At 35.3% G+C, this 23,179-nt stretch overlaps 1 protein-coding gene across 2 annotated transcripts in view; it reads right to left on the bottom strand.

Moving 5' to 3' along the window:
* Nucleotides 1-23,179, bottom strand: part of EDIL3 (EGF like repeats and discoidin domains 3) — a 437,362-nt gene that overhangs the window by 123,171 nt on the left and 291,012 nt on the right. For both annotated transcript variants that reach the window (XM_032156906.2, XM_032156907.2), the window contains 3 exons: nt 6,817-6,972; nt 4,972-5,116; nt 577-761 (listed from right to left, as the gene is read on the bottom strand). In XM_032156906.2, the coding sequence (XP_032012797.1) occupies nt 577-761; nt 4,972-5,116; nt 6,817-6,972 (486 nt within the window). The remainder of the gene's footprint in view (nt 1-576; nt 762-4,971; nt 5,117-6,816; nt 6,973-23,179) is intronic.

Raw genomic sequence — 23,179 nt, 5'->3', positions numbered from 1 at the left:
AATTTCCTGAAGATTGTTTTAAAAAGCACTGACTGTAACCTTACTTCATTTGCAAATGATAAACTCTGCAGTATCTAGGGTTTCCTTCTATAAGCAAGATCTGTTTTGAGAATGTAATCAAATATCTTCATTGCTTAGCAACCACAGGTAAGGAGCTAATATGTCATGAGTCATGATTCTGTGTGAACAGTTTGCAGGTCAGTGGCATGATTTCAATGCCCTTTGGATTCTTGCTGTCTTGCTTTCAAAGCCAATATTAATACAAAGTATTAGAATGGATGAGAGTTAAGATGCAAATGCTCTCCTAATCAATCAATTGACATACACATAGTGTGATCTGGTACAGTCTCCTGCATCAAGCTAGCTTACACTAGCATCCATAAACCAACACCAGCATAAAAATAGCCCACAGACATGGTTTCATAAGGAATTTGTGTTTTACCAACTTAGTTAAGCCAAAGATGAAGGCACATTTAAATCAGCGTGAAGGTAACGACTCCGACACTCACCTAATCAACAGGAAATCTTCTAAGAAAGAGGAACAGTGGGTAGTGAAACCGTTTTGGAAAATTTTACCTGTAACCATTGTGACTGGTCATTGTGGCCAGAGGTCCAGGCATTCACTTTGCCTTGCTTGTCCAGCCGAGCTTTCCTTGGTTCCCAAGTGAACATGTCCATGTTGAGCGTTCTGAAGATGCTGGAGGCAGTGATCTGATAGTCTTGTATATGTCCTGATTTCATACCCAGAGGCTCAGAACAACCTGAAAGTAAATGAGAAGGGCTCCATGAGAAAAATAATTGATCACCCTGGAAATTTTCTGCATTCATTTTGGATAGGCAAGAGAAGATTAAACATAATGCTATTCATTCCTCCAAAGAGAAAGCATCTAAATCCAAAAAAAAAAAGCTATAATCAGAAATAAATCGGAAACAAAATCGAAAAACAAGATAGTCAATTCAAGCTATTTTGTCTGAAAATATTTTGGAAAAATTGAAAACAAGACAGTCAATTTAAACTACTTTTCTGTTATAGATGATTTTGCAAAATGAAAACAATGCTGAAATGCTCTCTCCTGTCTCATTACTGGAGGCCTCCTGACTGCTCCCTAGTTTTCAACGGTTTCATTGTGTCTTTAAAAAATGGGACATTTTCTCACAAAGTATATTTGTTTTTCTTTTATTTGTTTTCATATTACTGCAAATGAAAATTCCCTCAGTACGAAGTCATTTTCACAAGCTGCTCCACTGTTGTATTCTAAACCGGACAGCATTTTGTTTTTCAAGAAATACGTTAATCTTCATCACTGATTCTTACAGCACCAACATGGCTTCTTCTGTAAGACAGGAATCTAGTATTTACTGAGGGTATGCCATGTGCCAGGCATTGTGCAAGCATAATTTAAACTAATAGATAACAGAAGATAATAAGATAATTCTAGCAAAAACCACCACTGAACAAACATTTTAATACATTATTTTATTTCAATCATATTCAATAACCTATAAAGTTTAGGTATTTTTGTAAGATTCTCAAATCTACCACATATATTTTTGAGTTTAATATGGTAAAAATTTTGGCTTGCTTGTCCTTGAAAAATTATATGCATGTACATATGTTTGTGTGTGTATACATATACACACAATTTCCCAATCTTGGATTGCAACTGTGACAAAATGCTCTTTACACTTTTTGTAATAGAGAGTATGATTCTATCACCATACGAGCCAGGGGCTGAGTCTTCTTTATGTGAAACTGTTAAATTTTGGTCAAGTAACTCACAAGGTAAGTTTGATTATCAAAGAAGCAAAGATGACAAGAGGACACTCCTCCAACCCAATACTTTCTCCTCACACTCTACTGTCTCCCATTTCCCAGCTTTGTAGCCTTGCCCTGTTATTTAACAACTTTCTACCTAAATTTTCTCATCTGTAAGATGGTGAGAATAATAGAAACTATCTCAAGGAAGTGTTCTAAGAAATTACTTAATAAACATAAAGTACTTAGAAACAGTGCTGGCACACAGCATTCAGTCAACGTTAACTATTTGTATGATTTCTGTAAAACTCATCCCAACAGATGGCAATGGTAAGTCCCCAAATATCAGCATATCAACAAGTACTCAATAGTATTTAATTATTGGGTACAGTTTCTAAAACTAGACCTTTTTTGGAGTCTAGACTATAAAAGAGGTGCTTTAGAACTCTTCACTGATCAATAACTCTTAGCTATAACTAATTGCTTTCTGTCCTGGTCAATCTAGATTACTTCTTCCTTCTTGAGGCTCCCCATATTTCCCTTCACCTCCGCCATCTAGGAAATGCATATCCTATGAAAACATGGAAAACATGACATGGACGGCTGTGTGTCTTAACACGAGTGCATTTTGGTATAGGAGATAAGTATCTGAAGCCTCATGTTAAAGATAGCTGTAATGCCTACCTGTATATTCTGGGTGAAAAAAAAGTCATAACAATTTTCTAAGAGTCTAGAAAGTTCCAACAGGCTTAATGGCAAGCTGTTTATCTTCAGGAAGTTAGTTTCATAGCGGCATGCATTGTCTACACTTAAAAATTCTGACTTGTTCTTTTATCCCCATCTTTGCCTCTACCTGCATCCCACCCCCCAAGTCTTTGAAAACTTTGCTTAGTTTGCAGGAGATAAAAGGGAAGAGGAAAGGTAGTTGTTTCCCTCCTTTAGTGATATAACATAGTATTGAAGTACTGGATAGAAAAGGAATGCCTTTACTTTGACCACTTCTGCTTAGCCATAAAATTCATTTTATATCCATTCTGTTGTCTAGTATTTATCTCAGAATTGCCAAATTATTGGTTCATAGAATGAATGAATGAGTATTCCTCCTCTAATTAGGGTCATAATCTATTTTATTCCAAATATCTTAAGTCATACTTCTTTCAGAGAATTTAGGAGATGATCTTCAAAAGTGTCTGGGAAGAGATTACCTGCTCATCTTCCAGGCAGGGTGAAAGATTTTAATAGCAATTTACTGAATACAATAAGGCTTTACAGTGTTCCACTGGATTGTGGGGAGTAGTTTGGTACATTACATTAGTGTTTATTTCCAAGTGTTACAGCTAACCTCTCTGCCAATGTGCCTCATGCCACAAATTTTACTTCTTATCCATATGATTTCATGCATATAAATTAATTAACTCTTTTACCAGTGTGGCCAGCACTTGAACAAAATGAAGTATTAACAATGAAACTGGTATTTCTATAATGAAGTGCTCTAGTTTTTTAAAGCATCCATTGAGAAATACTACTCTGCGTGCAAGTTCAGAATCAATTTGCTGTGCTGGGAGATGCAGCACTACTTCTTTTTGAGAAAATAAAATCTGTAAAGTGTCAGGTGCAATGTCTTGTCAAACTTGGGAGTAAAATATATTCACATCTTAGGGGTGTAACCATGCCATGTGTGAAAGACTGACCCTCATAAATCAAAGGCTGAAAGACTGTGGAAGGTGATGTTAAGCAACTAAAAACCATGTGGCTTGCAGCAGATCTCATCATATTGTGGCTTCCTCTTGATTGCTTTATGATAAACGGCTTAGGGATGACACTGGTCTGTGGTGATATAGTGACACAGAATACAAACACTGTACAGCAATAAGTCTGCTAAGATTTACTGGATCTTAATAACTGGAGTAAACAAACTGGATTAAATTGCCAAAATAAGGAAAAGATCTCTGTTAGGAAAATTAATGGTAGTAAAGTAAATGTTGGTTGCTTCAAAAAATACACCAACATAGAATATGAATATGTGATTCTTAAAATAGGCTCACTTGACTGTATAAATTACTTTAATTCTTAAAATATATTGGGCTTATTAAAAATTGGCTATTTAATAGTAAATTTTATTTGCTTTAAAATCAATCCTTTTTTAGGCAACACAAACTTAGGAAGAGAAACAGATACAAAGTATGCGCTTTAACCTATAGGCAACCTCTTGAAATGAATAAAAAGCTCACAGTTGTCTCTTTGCAGGGACTTGTTCTCCTATTTTTAATTAAGTGGTACTGTTTTAGATTTGGTAAAGGTTTTTCCTCACTTCAAGGTTACACTAAAAAGTGGAGCACACATGCACTTTTAGTTTTCTTCACAGTTATTTGAACAAAATAATTTCAGGCCACTGCAGCAAAGATAGTTTGTAAATTGTGATGCCAGAAATATAAGAACAACTACCAAAAATTTAACAAGTGAAATGCCTAGATACAATTTTCTATTTCATTCAGAATCTAGCTACATTGAAATGGGGCCACTGTAAGATCCACACATTAAGTCCTCATCTTTATATCTAGTATTAATGTTCCTGGGGGACAAGAATTATTTAACTCTGAGTCCTTTGATAGGTTATCCTTGAGCTGGATAACCACTATTTGTACAAGAAGCAGGTTGCTAGCTAAGAATGATCCAAGAATGAATTTATATTAGCAATCTTGGTATTGAAGTATTGAGGAATGAGAAATTAAATGTTTCATAAAACCTAAAAAAAGTTCTTACGGTAGACAGACAAAGATAAAGTTCTTATGATAGATGGACAAAGATAAAGCTTACTTTTCTGTGTTATATAGCTTAAACTTAACTGCAATTTATCAGGTGGGGCAGATTCCAGTTTTTACTAAACTTTTTGTCAGAAAACATAGATCATAGTTATTACGCAAAACAATGAGACACGTTTAAAAGTGACAATTTTCCCATGAGAATTCCTTGTGCTTTCTTTGACCACTCAACAAATTACTCTTTCTACATTAATTCTACCGTGTAGCATGTTTTAGAACTTGTTTATTCTATGCGTAAACACACACTGGTTTTCCCTGACCCATGTTGTAGACATTTTGCCCCAGAAATAAATTTCTATGGTTGTTGAATTTGCAGATTAGTAACAGGCTACATACAAATATGCTTTTTGTTTTCTTTAAATAGAATACAGAAATAGTTAATTTGAGACTTACCCGACAGTTCACAGCCAAGAAGTTCCATTCGCAAAGTGCAATGTCTTCGACAAACTTGGGGATAGAGTCTTACATACTGAGCTTTTATGGGGGGTGTGAAAGAGTTAGCATATGGAGTGTTGTTATCAATGTTTCCACGAAACACCTGTGTAAAAACAATACGGTGTTTAAAATTATTCATTGCAACAGCTTATTTACCTATTTTTACATATTGACCCTATCTATACCTTATCAAAAATAATTGTTCAAAGATCAGATTACATAATTTGGGAGCATGGAGCATTTGAGAAGTGCCTTGCCATGAGCACTGAATATAAAACCCAACCATAAACTCCTAATTAAAGCCATAAAGCACTGTGGCTCATGACACTATCTATATTCCACTGTGATGGTCTTGTCAATTTTAAGGCCAGTCTTTCAGAACCAGGGCAGCGCTCTTCTCTTTTTTTTGAGAAATGGACACCTTAAATCCTTCAATTTAATCTGGGACTGTCTGCTCATTTTGCCACTTAGTATTCATACTTTTGGGGGTAGAATCCAGTCTTTGCTACTGCTTCCTGATCATCCAGTCTCTCCAATGCTATGATTAGATTTATGATGCTTTAAGGTTTGACTCATCAAGATGATATCTTCATCAACCAGTCCCAAATAATTGGATAATAGAATTCCTTATTAAAATTTCCAGCTAAAAACTATGTTTGCCTCAAAATTCAAGTACTATAATGTGTCATTGTAAATTCATTAAGGCTTATTCTTTTTTTTTTTTGAGACGGAGTCTCGCTCTGTCGCCCTGGCTGGAGTGCAGTGGCGCAATCCCGGCCAAGGCTTATTCTTATTTTACCTTTTATGTAAACCTGATAATCTAAAAAACCTTATTTAAATTCATTTAAGAGGGTAATTTAACAAATATTTTGTATAATTTATTAGAGTCTGGTATAACGCCTGATTTTAAATGGAATGATTTCCAGTCTTGATATTTTTTAAATTAAAATTTTTGATGAAGAACTAACAAAAGAATTGGGAATATCATAAGAAAAGAAAAGGAGGTATTGAATATAATATTCAATATTATATTCAATACCTCCAAAATATTTTATTTTACTAAGAAACAAATCTTTCTTCCAATATGAAGCATATAAAGATATATATCTCTTCTATCATTTAGTGCTTTTCTTGCTTTTAAGAAAATAGTTTTCATTAATATAATAGTTATTTCATTAAGAAGTGCATTAATAGGCCGGGCGTGGTGGCTCATGCCTGTAATCCCAGCACTTTGGGAGGACGAGGCAGGCAGATCACGAGGTCAGGAGATCGAGACCATCCTGGCTAACACGGTGAAACCCCATCTCTACTAAAAATACAAAAAATTAGCTGGGCGTGGTGGTGGGTGGCTGAAGTCCCAGCTACTCAGAAGGCTGAGGCAGGAGAATGGGGTGAACCTGGGAGGCAGAGCTTACAGTGAGCCGAGATCGCGCCACTGCACTCCAGCCTGGGCGACAGAGTGAGAAAAAAAAAAAAAAGTGCATTAATCATGAAAGCAATAAAAATGAAATAAAAATGTATCATTAAAATAAAGCTTAATTGTCATACAAAAGACCGTGTCCACCTGTGTCAAAGTATTTGTAGCACCACCATTTAAAATCTGTGAAAATCTTAAATGTCAGCCATTTTAAGTTTATTAATTGGAGAATTACTACTTCCTTCACCACACTAGCCCAATTAAAAACAAGACGCATTGGTAATTTATTTTCATCAACATAAGTCTCCTGAAAACCATGTCATTTGATAATCAATGATTATCGGTGACATTTTTCTTTTAAATTAAGTAGGTTAAATTACTCTTACCACGTCTTCATTGGTGCCTTTCACTTTGTACATTGCCCAAGTCTTTCCATCATTACTGTAGGCAATTTTGTAGGATTTTATATACTCTGGGCTTCCAATCCTCTTGGCTCCTTGGGTAATCACACCAGTAACTCTCATTTTCCTTTGCAAATTTATCTGAAAAGATGAGCACAATCAACAATAATCTTATTGCTTTCAGGATAACAATACTGAAAATACGAATTTTAGAAATGGAACATTGTTAATGCAGATTAATAATAATATAAAAAGCTAATAATTTTCATGTAGTTTTTACGGATAAATGTTTACAATAGGCACATATTAAGTTTAGCTTCAAAATCCCTTTCTATAATGGAATACTATTTTTAAGTAAACAAATATTTGTGAACAGGCTTTGAAAAGGGCAATGTGCCCCAATAACATAAGTATAGAAAGCATCTGGTTTCTCACGATATGCAGATGTAACTTAATAAACTAAAAACTGGGAATATTCTCTTGTCAACGTAATCTGTGTCATTACTATAAAAGTCTATTGTCAACGTAACTGTTAATGTATATAAACTGATTTAAGCTTCTAGAAATTTCCATTTACAATAAAACATGACAATTTCACTGAGATCTTTGAATACCAGAATTTTAAAAAGTAAAGGCAAAAATGGTGTCCAAACCAAAAACAAACAAGTATCCGTTAAGTTTCTGGATCTTTACACTGTAGTCTGTGGAGCATATTTTTAAAAAATTAAATGATTGCTTTTTTCTTCATTTTATTATAAGTAAAATTTCTAACTGGAATTTTCTCTCTCTCCATATTTTCTCCCCATTCCAAATCACTTTACAACAGTTTGCTTCAGGAGTAACATACATCAAATAAAATTGTTAATATTCTTCTCATATTTAATAGAGATATCTTTTTGACACTTAACATTTAATAACTAAATTAAATGCTAAAATGTAGAAAGTGCCTTATTCATATATGGTAAACATTAAAATTTCATATATGGTAAACATTAAAATTAAAATGCCTTTCTGATGTCTATAACATCTTTTAAATGTTCTTGATAAATTGCTATAAATCACCCTCTCCAAAAATATAAATTGGAAAAATTTAAATATGTCATACCATAATATTAAGTTAATGACTCAGATATTATTTTCCAAAGAAAACCAGAAAATCTTCAGATTCATGTAAGTGATTAGAGTTTTCCACTGTAGGATGAGACTTTGAGAGTTAGCATTTGAAATGGTCCAGGGTGTGCATGATGAAAACAGCCACTCTATCACCATTATTTCTGAGTCTCCCAAAGTCTCATCTTCTCCACTGAAACCTCATAAAATCGTTCCCTCAACTATTTCCCACAAGGTGATTCTCAGTCTTATTCATATATAAATAAAATCTGGAGTATTGATGAGTACAATTTTTGTGTTAAAATTCTGGGCCGATGGTCCCTTTTTTCTTGAACAATGCTAAGTGGATGGACTCAGATATCCAAGTTTGGTTTTCTCATTTTGATGTTCAGACATCACACAACAACTATAACCATGAGTACATTTTAAGTCCCATTCCTCTTTGGAGGTTCAAAAAGACAATATCCCCCATGAATGTAAATTTTACTTACTACTCTTAATATTTATCTACATTTATATCCATTAGTCCTTTAAAAATTGATTTTGGAGTTTTAACTGTGCAACTTGAAATAGGGAATGTTTGAAAGGGAATGTTATTTTCAGTATGTTAGGTCAATTAGCACATTGCTATGAAAGAGTCATATTCTTTCATTATCTTATGCATGACATTTTCTTTTTTTTTTTTTTAATCTGAGACTCTTTGTAGTTTAAACATTCCCAATACATACAACATACACAGTGGACACTTTGAATCATGTTTTCTCCCATTTTGGAAGCCAAGTTTCACATCTGATGTTGCTGAACATTCCTTTTTCAATTATCTTTTATCTCATTTCAATTATCTTGTTTATACCTGTTGTAGACAGCCAAATTATCTTTGCTAGAGTTTTGGCTCATAAGCTATAGACACTAATTTTCTAAAGCTTTAATTGTAGATGCATAATAGGATAAAAAAATAAAAACCTGAATTTGCATTTTTCTCTAAATCATTAAAAATCATGTAAAAATTCTTTTTGCTCTAATATTTAGAAGCTCTGCATATATATTTTAGGAAGATGGAATTGCAGTTAGTTAAGCGTCACCCAGTTTGGGTTGTGTCTAACTTTTAGTAGATGTTTGTAATTAAATTTTGGCACTGTTTCCATTAAACACAAAATTAAAATAAAAAAATTTATAAGAATACAGGCTCAGGCTCACTAAGTTTTAGTAATTACTGGTTTTAAACTTTTGACTTTTCATTTATCTAGCACTATTAAGCTTGGAAAATAATTCAATATAAGGGAGCTAATCTGTCACCATCATAGTCATACTCAAATTTAATACCAGTAAACTATGTTGCTATAGGAAATAAACTAAGTAAGCCTTGGAGGAAATATATAGTATGATTTTAGAAACATCTCCACTTACAAGTATCTGCAAGTAATTCCTTTCCATCGCATTCCAACATTATTTTGTGATATCTCTGTAAAATAACAATGGCTAAATGGTCATCTTAATTTTATTCTCCCTGTATGAACTATCCCTCATACTATGTGAAAGGTCTATTGAGGATTGCATCAAAAATGCCTAAATTATTCTCTATGAGCTTGGTGGATGCCTGAAAAGGAAATAAAATATTTTCATTTATGTATCTGATTTCAGAGAAATTGTTGTTCCACTGGGTGGTAGGAACACTGTGTATCCTTAAAAAGCAGAAGTGCATTCTGAGGTATTTTGAGCAAACAGTGGCCTCCTACATTAATATAAATAGAAAGAATGATAATCTGAATCTAGAATGCTTAGAACATATGCTAAGGGTATGCAGAAGGAACGGACTGATGGGGGTTTCAGTCTTGGTCTTGTCACTTCCGACCTATATAACCTTGAACAATTGGTCTAAGCTTTTTGAAATTTAATTTCCTCCCTGTAAAGGATGTTTTAATAAAATATGTGAAGATTATATGATATGTGCATGTAAAACATTAACATCTGCCACCTAGAAAGAACTTAGAACATGTTTTATTTTAAGTTTTTGGTTTGTTTTTTTAACATGAAAAAGAGCAAAAAAGCATTTCCTTTACATCTTCTGCCTTTAACCATTCAATGCCAGAAAATTTGAATTTTGAGAAGTGTATTATAAAAGCCGATAATCATAATGATACGGGGTGGCGACAGGGAAGTGCTGGGAGGAGAAGGGCAGGGACCCTGGCGAGGGTTCCACCCTCGGGCCTGTGCCCACGGATCTAGGTGAGGACAAACACTCGTGTTTTCATGCCCAAATGTTGCATTTTCCAAGAGCACCTGGCCCGCTACGCCCCCATCCTGTGCCTGTAAAAGCCCCCAGACCCTAGTGGGCACACACACAAGCAGCTGGGCACTGAGGGGAACAGACCGGCAGAAGAGCACACAGGTGGCTGGATGTGGAGAGGAGCAGAGGAGCAGAAGAGCACCACCGATAGGCACCGGTAGACGCCAGCAGGCCATCGACCGGTGGAACGATGTGGATACCAAGGGGAATTTGGCCAGGGCAGTTGGAGGAGAGTCCTGCCGCTGAGCAGCCCAACTCCAGAGGAAGACTACCTTCCCACTGCATACCCTCCTGGCTCCCCATCCACCCCACTGAGAGCTGCTTCCACCACTCAGTAAAACCTTGCACTCATTCTCCAAGCCAACATGTGATCTGATTTTTCCAGTACACCAAGGCAAGAACCCCGGGATAGAGAAAGCTCTCTGTCCTTGTGATAAAGCAGAAGGTCTAATTGAGTTGATTAACACAAGCTGCCTACAGATGGCAAAACTAAAAGAGCACACTGTAACATGCCCAGTGGGGCTTCAGGAACTGTAAATATTTACCCCTAGAAGCTGCTGTGGGGTCGGAGCCCACGTTCCCAAGGACCTGACCATCTGTCTCCTCCCCCTAAGGGTTTTGCACAGTGAGACATTGAAGAAACGAGCCACATCCCATCACACACCCTGCAAGGGGGACAAGGGAACTTTTCTCGTTTCAATAACAAGCATATAAAGATAATTTTGCAAACAACTTTCAAAGCAATATACTAATAAGACATTTAGGGCTACTATGGTTAAGTGTGTGTGTGTGTGTGTTTAAATCTAATCATGAGCCTTACCATGGCGGGTGGGATTAATGGGTTCTTGACAAGACAGCAACTAGCATGGGCTACTGGCCCTCTCTACTGAATCCAGCACTTAAGATGCCCTGGGACAGAACATTGCTGAGCAGGCTTTGAAATTTATCATACTTGAACACAGAAACTACGGTAAAGCCTTAGTGTAAGTGGAAATTTGAGATCCCAGTGTATGTTTGTGTGTCTGGGGTTTAGTGAGGGTAACTCCAAGGGCTCGTAAAGGTTATCAGGCTTGGGAAGAACTTTCTAGATGTTCTATTTCTCTTTCTCATTCTCATTTTGCTTGTTGAGCTCTTTCTGATCTACCCAATTCCAGCCCACTATCAGTGACAAGCAGTGGAAAAATGTGGGCCAGGCTTAGAGGGCAGTCTGTAGGCACTAGCAGGCCTGAGTGTTGTACCCTCTGCCCTCCACATCTCAGGTTATGGACTAAGGAGGCAAATCAGAGTGATGAGGTCCTAGTAAGAGCAGTGTCTGAGGCAGATGAAGTATTTTGCGGGAAAGGGGACTGTAGAGTCAGTACAGATTATAATTCTGCTATAAGGTATCCTCTCTACATCAACTCAATCCACCTGTAGTAGCTGAAGCTGGGACATGAATTTTACCCTTCCTTCTAGATACATCACTAGCTAAGGTATTAATAACAAATTCTCTAAGGAATGTAAGCACCATGATCAAAAGGAAAAAACAGAACTAATACTAGAATAAAATGTAGTCTAATAGAGAACAGATTCAGACTTTAAAATTCAAAAGAAATCCCTGAAAAGACAAAGAAGATTTTCTGAAACATAAGACAGGAACAAGCATATAAATAAGAACCAATTGGTGATACTGGATAATTGGATATAAAAAGATAATTGTCTAAATAAAATTCCGAGTGGAGTGGTTTCAATAGCGAAGAAGCAAAGAGACATAGCTGAAGAATAAACTAGTAAGCAGCAAGACAGAACCCTTTCCAGAAGGGAAGAGGATGGATTGCTGAGATTTCTCATATTGGGAGATAATGCAACTAACAATTTACTTTGAAAATTCTAGAGAAGCAAGAAATAGTAAAAGATAATTTAAAAGTTCTGCAAGTTTGCTTAATGTAAGATCAACATATAACTATTCTACACCAGCAATTACCGACTGAAAATATAATCAAAATAGTGTGATACCGGCACACACGGAGACATATGAATAGAACAGAATAGAAAACCAACAGGTTCCAATATGCAGGAAACTTTTGTATATGAAATAAATAATATTTAAATGAGAGGAAAAAAGACAGAGTATTAAATAATTGGGACAATTTGATAGATTTCTCAAATAAATTTAGATCATTGTCTATCATCCTATCCCAAAATAAGTTCCACAAAATAATCAGAGGAAAATGCAGAATTAAAAACAATCTCAGAGATAAAAATGGGTTTCTCTTCATGACACTAGATTTAAAAATGTTATTAATTAAAAATTTCTGCAAGATTAAAAGCAAAATAAATATAAATGACAAATGGGGATTAAACTTTTACAAATTATATCATAGCAAATGATTGATCAATCAAAGATATTAGATTATACATATTGATAGATAAAACACAACTAACCCAATAGAAATGAGCAAAGGATTTGATTAGTAGCCATTAAAAGGAATGCATATGGATTTTAAACATATGAAAAGATAATCATATTCATAAAAAAGTAAATTAAATCTACACCAAGTAATCATAATTCACCTATCAAAAACAAAAATAAAAATGTTGGACTACACAATATTAGCAAGAATATAGAGAACTAGGCATGTTAATATCTATGAGACTATAAATGACATAGTTTTCATGTGATAGTGTAGTGACATTGTATTTATGAAAGACAATTTGGTTATATGAAACAATGACAAACACACATCCTCTTTAACTTAGCAATTCTATTTAAAAAATGTATCCTACGAGTATGAGTAAACTGATGTTGGCAAAAAGTTATTCCCTACAGCACTGTATATAATAAAACACAATTTCAAACAATTTAAAGTATCTATCAATAGGCATCTAAGTAATTTTATTATGAAAACGTACAGAAAAGAAGATACTATTTACTTGTAAAATATAGGAACAAGAATGAAGGAGGAAGGGAGGAAGGAACAGAGAGGGTGAGAAAAGAATGGAGGGATGGTGGAGGGAGAGAGAGAGATCTTAGCATAATGCTGTGGAAAGAGTAGTAAGACTTCAGCAACAGGACAGTGTATTGCATACTCCCCAAAATTTTAAAAAGTAAACATTTTTATTACAAGAACATCACAGGTAAAGTTCACAGGAAGGTGACAATCTGGGAGAAGATATTTGCAATGTCTAGATTTGACAGGGGCTGCTGCTTCTTCTTTCTTCTTCTTCCTCTTCCTCTTCTTCTTCTTCTTCTTCATTATTATTATTATTATTATTATTATTTTCAGACGGAGTCTTCCTCTGTCACCCAGGCAGGAGTGCAATGGTGCGATCTTGGCTCATTGCAACCTCCGCCTCCCGGGTTCAAGCAATTCTCCTGCCTTAGCCTCTCGAGTAGCTGGGATTCCAGGCGTGTGCTGCCACTCCTGGCTAATTTTGCATTTTTAGTAGAGACGGAGTTTCTCCATGTTGGTCAGGCTGATCTCAAACTCTCAACCTCAGGTGATCTGCCGTCTCGGCCTCCCTGAGTGCTGGGATTACAGGTGTGAGCCACTGTGCCCGGCCCCCAGGGGCTTATTACTAAGTACACTAGTTCTCAACCATTTGGTCTCCGTACTTTTTTAAACATACAAATTATTAAAAGCCCCAAAGAACAAACATGTGCACAAGTGTGCACGCACACACACACACACACACACTCACGTGCCATTGTGGGTTATATATATATATATATTTTTTTTTATCATATTAGAAATTGATACTGAAAAATTAAAAATATATTAATTCACCTAAAAATGACAATAATGAACAGGTTAAATATTACCATAAACACTACATTTTCATGAAAATAATTATATTGTTCAAAAACAAAAATTTACTGAGAAGAAAGTTATTTTATATTTTATCAAATCTCTTTGAAATCTAACTTAAGAGAAGACAGGTTCTCATATTTGTTTATTCAATCTATTGCAATATATTGTTTTGGTTGCAATACAGGAAGAAAATCTAGCTTCATACAAATATACAGGTAGAAGAGATGACTTAGCAACTTTTCCAGATAACTGTGGATATTCTTTGATACCATACCAAAACTTGAAAAGTTTGCTTTTTAAATTTTAACAAAAGTAGTTTGTTAAATTTTAGTTGCTTTGAGGAATCTGAAATCTACCAATAAAGTTTTCGTATTCCTTGTGTTAAAATCCATTGGTCTATTTTGCACTTTGAATGGATTTTTCACCCATGCATGGTTTTGTAACATTATACATTGGTCATTTGCAACATACTGGCTCACTGAGCCATGTAGATTTTCTAACTGATGACACATTTCACTATATAATACAAAAAACTTGCCCTGATTAATATCACCACCAATTTCATCAGAAAAGTTTTTAATTGTTGGAAGGTATGAAACTCACATTGATAGTTACAAGTTTTCCAAAATTATAAATTTCACTTGAAATTTCCAACTTTATAACTAGCAACAAAGACTGTCAGCTGTTTTCACTGATGTGGCAGGATTGCTTTATTCATTTTCAAGAAAATATCTGCCTGATATCCAGGTATGAATAACTATAGTTGGTCTGTCAGTTGTTCTTTGAAGTAAACATGATACAAAACAGTAGGGGAAGGAAGTTGTTTGTCTTGAAACTCACACAATCTTGCAAAGGCTTTTCCTGTAGACAATGGTCACATTTCAGTACTCAGCAAAAGTGCTTTATGCATAACCCCCTTTTCATCACACAGAATATTATAGACTTAACAAGGATTGACATTTAATAAAATAATAAAATTAGTTATCATCACTGCTTCATCAAGGATGTTCTTAAATGAATTGGATACTTTCTTTTTTTACTCGTGTGTAAAATAGAGATAAATACAATGATGACTAGTATAGTTTGATGCTATCGTCATGATTTGTGCCAAGGCACTAGCAGTTTTACTCACCACTGTTTGTGGCATCAGTACAAATGTTAACAGAGTAAAAGTGGCAAATATCATCTTAGAAATATTATGAAAATTGTGTTGATTTGTGAATCTCCTGAATGAGTCTTTGGGATCCCCTGCTTCTTCAAGGGATATGTGAACTGCATTTTCAGGTGAGAATAACTGATCTAAAATATACAAGGGTGTATGAGTCCATTTTCATACTACCATGAAGAAATACCTGAGACTGAGTAATTATAAAGAAAAAGAGGTTTAATGGACTCACAGTTCCATATGGCTGGGGAGGGCTCACATCGCAGAAGGCGAAGGAGGGGCAAAGTCACTTCTTATATAGTAGCAGGCAAGAGAATGTATGCAGGGGTCTGCCCTTTATAAAACCACCAGATCTCATGAAAGTTATCCATTATCATGAGAACAGCATGGGAAAACCTGTCCCCGTGATTCAATTACCTCCCACCGGGACCCTCCCCTGACACGTGGGGATTATGGGAGCTACAATTCAAGATGAGATTTGGGTGGGGATCTAGCCAAATCATATCAAAGGTTTTTTCTTCTTCTCCCTTCTTTCTTCTTTCTTCCTCTTCCCCTCCTCCTCCTCTTTCTTTTCTCTTCCATTTCTTTTCTTCTTTCTTTTTCTTCCTCTTTTTTTTTTTTTTTGCAAATCACATAGACACACACACAATGCAAAGAGATGAAGAAATCAATAGAAAAGGGAGCAAATGATATTAAAGGTAACTCAGAAAATCTTCACTATTAAAGAAATGCAATTTTGTTAAAAAAAGATATAACAATTTACAGCCAACAGAATGGCAAAACAAAAATATCAAATAATATCAAGTATTGGTGAAGTATTCTGATGCTGATGATGGGAATGTAAACTAGCATAGCCATTTCTATCTGTTAGTTGTTAGTAAAATTAAGCAATCCTATTTCTGGGTATTTTTCCCTGAAAAACTTTTGCATAAGTGCTCAAGAAGAAATCCATACACATATCTATTGTGATAACTTTTATGTTAGCAAAGGAGAGCAGCTTAGGTGAGTATCCCAGAGGAATCGAATATTAAAATATAAAGTGTACCTGTGTGTATGTGTGTGTGTGAGCTCTCACACAATGAATATACTCTCTAAGAATCAGAAATGATGAACTGGGTTTTTATACAGATATCTGAAAAGCATAAGAATATGTGAAAAAGAAACAAGATAATTAAATACACACAATACCATGTATGTAAATTTAAAAACACACCTTATGATATAACATCATGTAGTCTCCAATAATTGACTTCAAATCAACACAAAGAAGGTAGAATGAAAGGTTACACATCAACTACTAGGTTGGGCTCACATAGAGGAAGAGGAATAGGAAGGAAGGTGGGAATAGAATAACAATTTAATATTAAATGGGAAGATACCTTACCCAGACTGATGATAATAATGTGCCTTGAAATAGGGAGGTGTAGTCTTACGTCAGTGCTGGCAGGTGAGATCTGAAGTGGGGGAAAAATCATTGGTTTCTCCTTTACTTCTCTATTCTCAAGGAAAATGACTTAAGTATGGCCATATTATGCAATAGTACAGTTACTTACAAAAGTGATAGGAATGTTGAATACAGAGGTCCTAAATCCATTGGAATTTCTTGGGTGATAGAAGCCTCTTTTGTTCTAACGTGGTGACTCTTGATAGGCTCCTGAATAGCCTTGGGAGGAGAGTGGTGGCCAAGAGAACCAATCATGTGATTGGAGGGTTGGATCTTCAGCCCCACCCCCGCCCCCTCCTCTAGGAAGAGGAGAGGCACTGAAGGTTGAGTTCACCATTACTGGCCAATGATTTCATCAATCAGGCCTAAATAATGAAACTTCTATAAAACCTCCAAAGAACAGGTTTCAGACAGCTTTCGGGTTGCTGAATACACAGAGGATCCTGTGGCTGTCACATCAGAGAGTGCAAGGAAGTTTCCCATCTCTCCTCCCATATCTCACCCTATGCTTCTCATCTGCTTGTTCATCTGTATCCTTTGTAATATCCTTTATAATAAACAAGTAAATGTGTTTCCCTGAGTTCTGTGAGGCATCCTAGCAAATTATTTGAACCCAGTGAGGGTATAGTGGGAACCCCAATTCAGATGCAATTAGCGTCTGAAGTATTGTGGAACTGTCTTGAGGAAGTCTTGTGGGACTGAGCCTTTAACCTATGGAGTGTGCAGTAACTGGGATTAGTGTAAGAGTGTGCAGTAACTGTAGAATACCCAGTCAGTGTCCACTGAATAACTGGTTGTTGGTGGGGAGAATCACCTTTTTGTGACCCGAAGTAAAGTGTTAAGTGAAAGAGTGGGAAATTTTTTTCTTTTTTCTATCTCAAACAAGTATGTTCTCAACTGGTCACAGTGAAAACAATTCTCCTACTAGGGCTTTTGCTTGGGAGCTGGCAATGCAACTGGGTCTCAGGCAAAAAGAACAGGTAACCATCTGTTTTAGGTGATACCAGAAATAACTTGAGCTTTCCAGCCAGTTTTAAATAGACTTCCAATGATTTGGATTGCAAATATGTCACTTAAGGGATTTAAAAAAATAAAGAGACAAGCATGATCACCAAAAGTTTCCAGTTAAAAAGCACAGTTAAAAAGTTACAGGGATTTGCAACTCCCCTGTTCTTTCACATTATCTTATTAATATAAAGTATTTTTATCAAATGCATCATTAACACATTCTGTGAAGGCTTGGGTGGTGAGATGCATCATGAACACACCTAAGGAGGAAGGCTTTGGAGGTGTTTAAGGATAAAAAGAGTAACTCTGGCTCATGCCTGTAATCCCAGCACTTTGGGGTGCCGAGGCGGGCGGATCATGAGGTCAGGAGATTGAGAACATCCTGGCTAACACGGTGAAAACCCGTCTCTACTAAAAATACAAAAAAAAAAAAAAAAATTAGCCCGGCGTGGTGGCTGGCGCCTGTAGTCCCAGCTACTGGGGGACTGAGGCAGGAAAATGGCGTGAACTCGGGAGGCGAAGCTTGCAGTGAGCCAAGATGGCGCCGCCACTGCACTCCAGCCTGGGCGAGACGGCGAGACAGCGAGACTCTGTCTCAAAAAAAAAAAAAAAAAAAAGTAACTCAAATATAACTAGTCCTAGTGGCTACAATAGAGTCTCTCTTAAACCACCTCCGTATCAGCAACAACCTGAGCACTGACACTCTTCACTGCCGCTGTGAAACATCATTGCTGCTCTACACATCTGGCACTTTGGGCTGTTCTCTGCTAAGCCAACTCTCTTCTGTTCTTGCAGATGAATTGTACACTCATCAAGGGTCATTTGTGTTTGTTCCCCAATCTGTTTTCTTTTCAAGTTGTGATTGTTATTCTACTTATGTAATCTAATTAAACATAATTGACAAAATGTGACTGGAAAAGAAAAGGTTTTTTTTCTATGAAAACATGAAAAAGCTTTCCGAAAAACCTCAAAAAGGCATAGTACTAAAGAGTCTATAATATTGGGATAATTAATTGATATCTAGGATTCTATACTTGAATAACTTCACCAATATGTTTAAACAGTGAAATAAAAACAAGTATCAATTATAAATTTCTTGATGTAGTTTATCTAAGAAACATAGTATGGAATTTAAATGCTTTTTTATTTTAATCAAGGTTTTTAGTAACTAACCAAACACTAGTTCTGATGCTCCAGATAAGAGGGCCTTTAAACTATCCTCCACGTTCTGAATGCTGGTTAGCCTTTGACATGTGTTCAATTAACTTAACTGTCCTCTTTGAATAACCATGGGAAAAGAACACATATGCATAAACACAAAACGATAATCTCTTTATGATTCTCTGCACCTGGTAAAACTTCCAATTAAAGTGGAACACCCCATTCACTACACAGCATGTAACAGGAGCAATACACCACCAGGGGTGAAAGCTGTTGGCATTTCCAGGAGTCTGGGCCAGGTACAACCATTTCTTCTGAATTTCCACCTGTTTCTGAAGGGCTTCCACTATATTGTACTCATCTCTCCTCTCTTGGTACTAGCTGTTAGAGTTTCTTCACATCCTCCATCACTCACAGCTACACATTCAGGAGTGAACTGAACTGGGGCTACATGGTTTTGAAGACTTCAGCTTGTATTTCAAGTTTGATGAAATTGTAAATAATAAGGTAGTCTTGAACTCTTGTAAATGAAGATAAAGTTGAAGAAGAAACAAGAGGAATAAAAAGAGCAAACGATGTCAGCACATGAGTAGAAATGCCAACCCCAATAAAAACCACATTAGAAACAATGAAATTAAGGTCACTTTGCTAATGAATATTTTTGAAAGAAGCCAGAGTGTTACTAAAAAGAACAAAAAAAATAATGCACAATCTCAGGGGCAGCAAGTGTGCTATGAAGGGGAGAGGGAAGAGGAATGCTGTGTGTGAGGCTTGACTTTCTTACATTTCTATAGGTGGCTCATGCCAACAAGCATTGGCTCTTTAGTTGTTGTGAAATGGGCTACACAAAAGCAAACAGCAAAATAATCACCACAAACCTGTTCAACCGAAAGAAAAAAAAACAGAAAAATAGTTGCTGTTAAAACATTTTAAGGAGTTTATTAATTAAAAACTTTTTAAGAGAGAGATGGGGAGGTGCATTACTTCTAAGAGCTGACCCAGGCATGAGGGACAAGAATCTCACCACAGGGTCCATATGAATGCTCTCCTTGGCATTTCCCATCACACTGAGTGGATTTCAAACTGAGTACAGTGCTGAATGAATAAGAAAGAAAAATAAAAATGGAATATCCAATTACTTTAAGTATGTCCTAACTGAAAACAGAATTCTCTGATAATCATATCTCCATCCAGGATGGTAAAAGGTTAGCAGGCAGACGAGAATGGATTGCCAGCTATGGTCCCTGATTTTTCTTAATCCAGTATATTATTTGCAGCATGCAAATAACAACAATGCCAACAGAACAGTTTCCAAGTTTTGCTATGATAATACTCTACACTTTTCCATGTGTGGAAATATTATTGGTAGTGGTAGCAAGTGTCCTGGTATTTTAAATTCTGACTTGGGATCAATTAAACATCAAGACAAAAACAAATATCACAAATAAAAAGTTAAAAGGTACTTCTGGGAAACAGAAAACTGTCATGTTCTTTATTTTTATGCACTGATGATAAAAGAAGTCTACAAAGCAAACATACATTCTAGTGCAAAGGGCGACATGTTTTCTAGCATATTAATTTCTAGCATGGTAGAATGTGAATGAATTCATCAAAAAAAGAAATGAGAGAGCTAAACAGAAGGAGTGGGTGCCTTTGGAACACATACACAATAGATATTATCAAGGGACAACTTAGCATTCTACATTCTTTGTGTTTTTCTGGCATTATTGTAATCCAAATATATACAATCTTAAATTTGCATTTCAAAAATAAAATAAAATAAATACATTTTAGGAATTAAATCTCATTGTCACACTGAAATACATTAACATATGTTCTGAAAAATAACAAAAGGGATTTTATTTTATGGTTTTTCTTGAGGATTTAAGTTTATGATTCAAAGAATTTGTATCAATAAACTAAATATTCCTTACTTGTTTCTCTTATTGAGTTGTTACTATAGACCTAAAGGTAGCTGCTAGGAATGTTTTATGCTGAACTAACCAGATTATTGAATATTAGACATATTAGGAGTAAATTTTTAATATGTTGTCCAAAATCAGACCTACACTGCCAATATTCCGTAATCTCTTAACATGTCCCCTGATACAAAAGATTCATTGCAGTCTGTAATGAAGTTTACCTGGAAGAGGTCATATCTTTTAATCCTTCCAGCTGCTTATACATTTCTATAGCAGGGATGAATTTTTAATTTGCACTGTATTTTCATGGGCATATGGGTACTACATTTAAATATTTAATTATTTAAAAAATAAGATAGGAAAGTTAAAATAGGTTAAAGTGTATTGATGCTCTGAATAACTTTATGAGTGAATAGATCCTGAAATTTGAAGTCAGTGTTTTGCACAGCAAATCAACATTTGGGGCTGGACTTACTGGGTTGGCGACCTCTTAGGGATAATGGTGGTGCTATGAGAATGCTGGAAAGATGAGAAGCAAAAGCCTGGAATTGGGAGTCCTGTACTGTCTTTGGGGTATGCAAAGAGGCTCCTTCTTTCTAGGTGTTGATCAGTACACTATGACCACTGAAGGGCAAAATTTCCTGTCTTGACCCCAGGATGTTAAAAGAAAGAACAATAAAAGTTTTGTTTCTTCTAAACAAAGTTTTGTGATCTAACAGTTGATGACTCTAGCCAAGAGCAAGATGTTTGTCTTCTGAAAATCAGGCTTGTAACCCACCCGTGCTAGGGTACTAGCTAACATAACCTTGGGCATTTTTTTTTTTAACTTTTTAAGCCAAAATTTTTTCATCTATATACAACGGTAGTGAAATGCTATCCAACTCACAGGGTTATCTGAGTCTTAAAGTTGTCTGTTAGGTACCCTGCATCTTTAAGCCTTTGGTTGTTTGTTATCATTACCATTCTTGCTCAGAAAAGAGGGAAATTAAGTTTATCATTTACAAATATAGAAGAAAGATGAGTAACAAAGAACTAAATGATTTTTCAATTCACACTGATCAAGTCCTATTGACTTTTTTAAAATTAACTTCATTCAAAATACTTTTATATACATGATAGAGTATTTCATCTGATCTTTATATTAACCCTAAAAAATAAATTGGACGATTCTGGTCTTCAGTATAGTACAAGTAGGGGAAGAAGAGGTGGAATTGTGGTCATCTCTGCTTCCTTGGAAGTAAAGAGCAGAATACACAGAGAAAAACCAAACTTACAACTTCTTAATAAAGTAGGAATATACTTTACATGTTTTCAAAAAATAAAGTTTCAAACACTTCTATAAAGCAAGAAATAAATTCTTTGAAATTTAGGAGGAAAAATATAGAGTATATCTCATCAGTTAAAGATAATAATTTTGCCGAACAGATGTTGGCACTTAGGAAATCTTTTAAAAACTCACATATTCTATATTTTACAAAGTTTTATTTATACTTCCTCTACATAGCACAATCTGATCTAACATTTTCTAATGAAGAATAAATTATTTTAAAATGAGAGAACATCATTCTTTTTTTTATTTCAATACCCTGACCTAAATTTAGAAAACAAATTATTTTTAATGATCAAAAGCTACCTCATTCTCATCACTGACTAGACTCATTCATAAAAGAATTGCATCTGTAACACAAGTTTATAGTTAATTTTGTGAAGAGTGAATAGAACAATATATTTGTTCCTGGCATTCACAAATTCCCTCAAGGTCATTACAACTTATTTTTCCAGCTGTATCTCTGATTATTATTACACGTGCATTTTGCTTTTAAATAACAACTAAAAGTATTTAATTCATCATTTTTTTTGCCTGTCTACAGAGTCCAAACACTATAGTAGATGCATGGAAATCCGTAAAGACAGGAGAGATCTCTGCACTTGTCACATGTATTCTAGAAAAGACACATAAACAATAAACTGAAACACAAGAACATTATAAATGATAGAGGAACAAATGATTTGTCAAAGTGAAAAATGTATATGTTTTATTTTGGTAAAAGGTGGAAACCACTGAAGTTTTGAAAACAGATAATAATCTAAGAATGGAGAAAATCTACAGTTCAATTTTTAAAAAAATCTACAGTTCAATTAAAAAAATTTACCTTGCATTGTAATTTACCTTGCATTATTTTGAATGTCCTAATAACATAATTATGGTATTTTGTTAGCAGAAATTTTACATAATTTTAAAAATCATATGAGTCCTAGGATTTGGGATTTATAATTTTTAAATGTAAATATGTGAAACATATAAACATGTGGGTTAGAACATGCTCCTTTAGCTAAGAGGAGTTTGTTATTACCTACCTTCTGAAGGCTTCTTCTGTCAATTCATCAATCTCATTCTCTTCCAGTTTTGCACCCTTGCTGGAGAGGTGTTGTGATCATTTAGAGGAGAAGAGGCATTCT

Source organism: Hylobates moloch, unplaced genomic scaffold, assembly GCF_009828535.3.
Source record: "Hylobates moloch isolate HMO894 unplaced genomic scaffold, HMol_V3 SCAFFOLD_6, whole genome shotgun sequence".
In the NCBI taxonomy this organism is placed as follows: domain Eukaryota; kingdom Metazoa; phylum Chordata; class Mammalia; order Primates; family Hylobatidae; genus Hylobates; species Hylobates moloch.
This window is presented reverse-complemented; position numbering and strand designations above follow the sequence as displayed.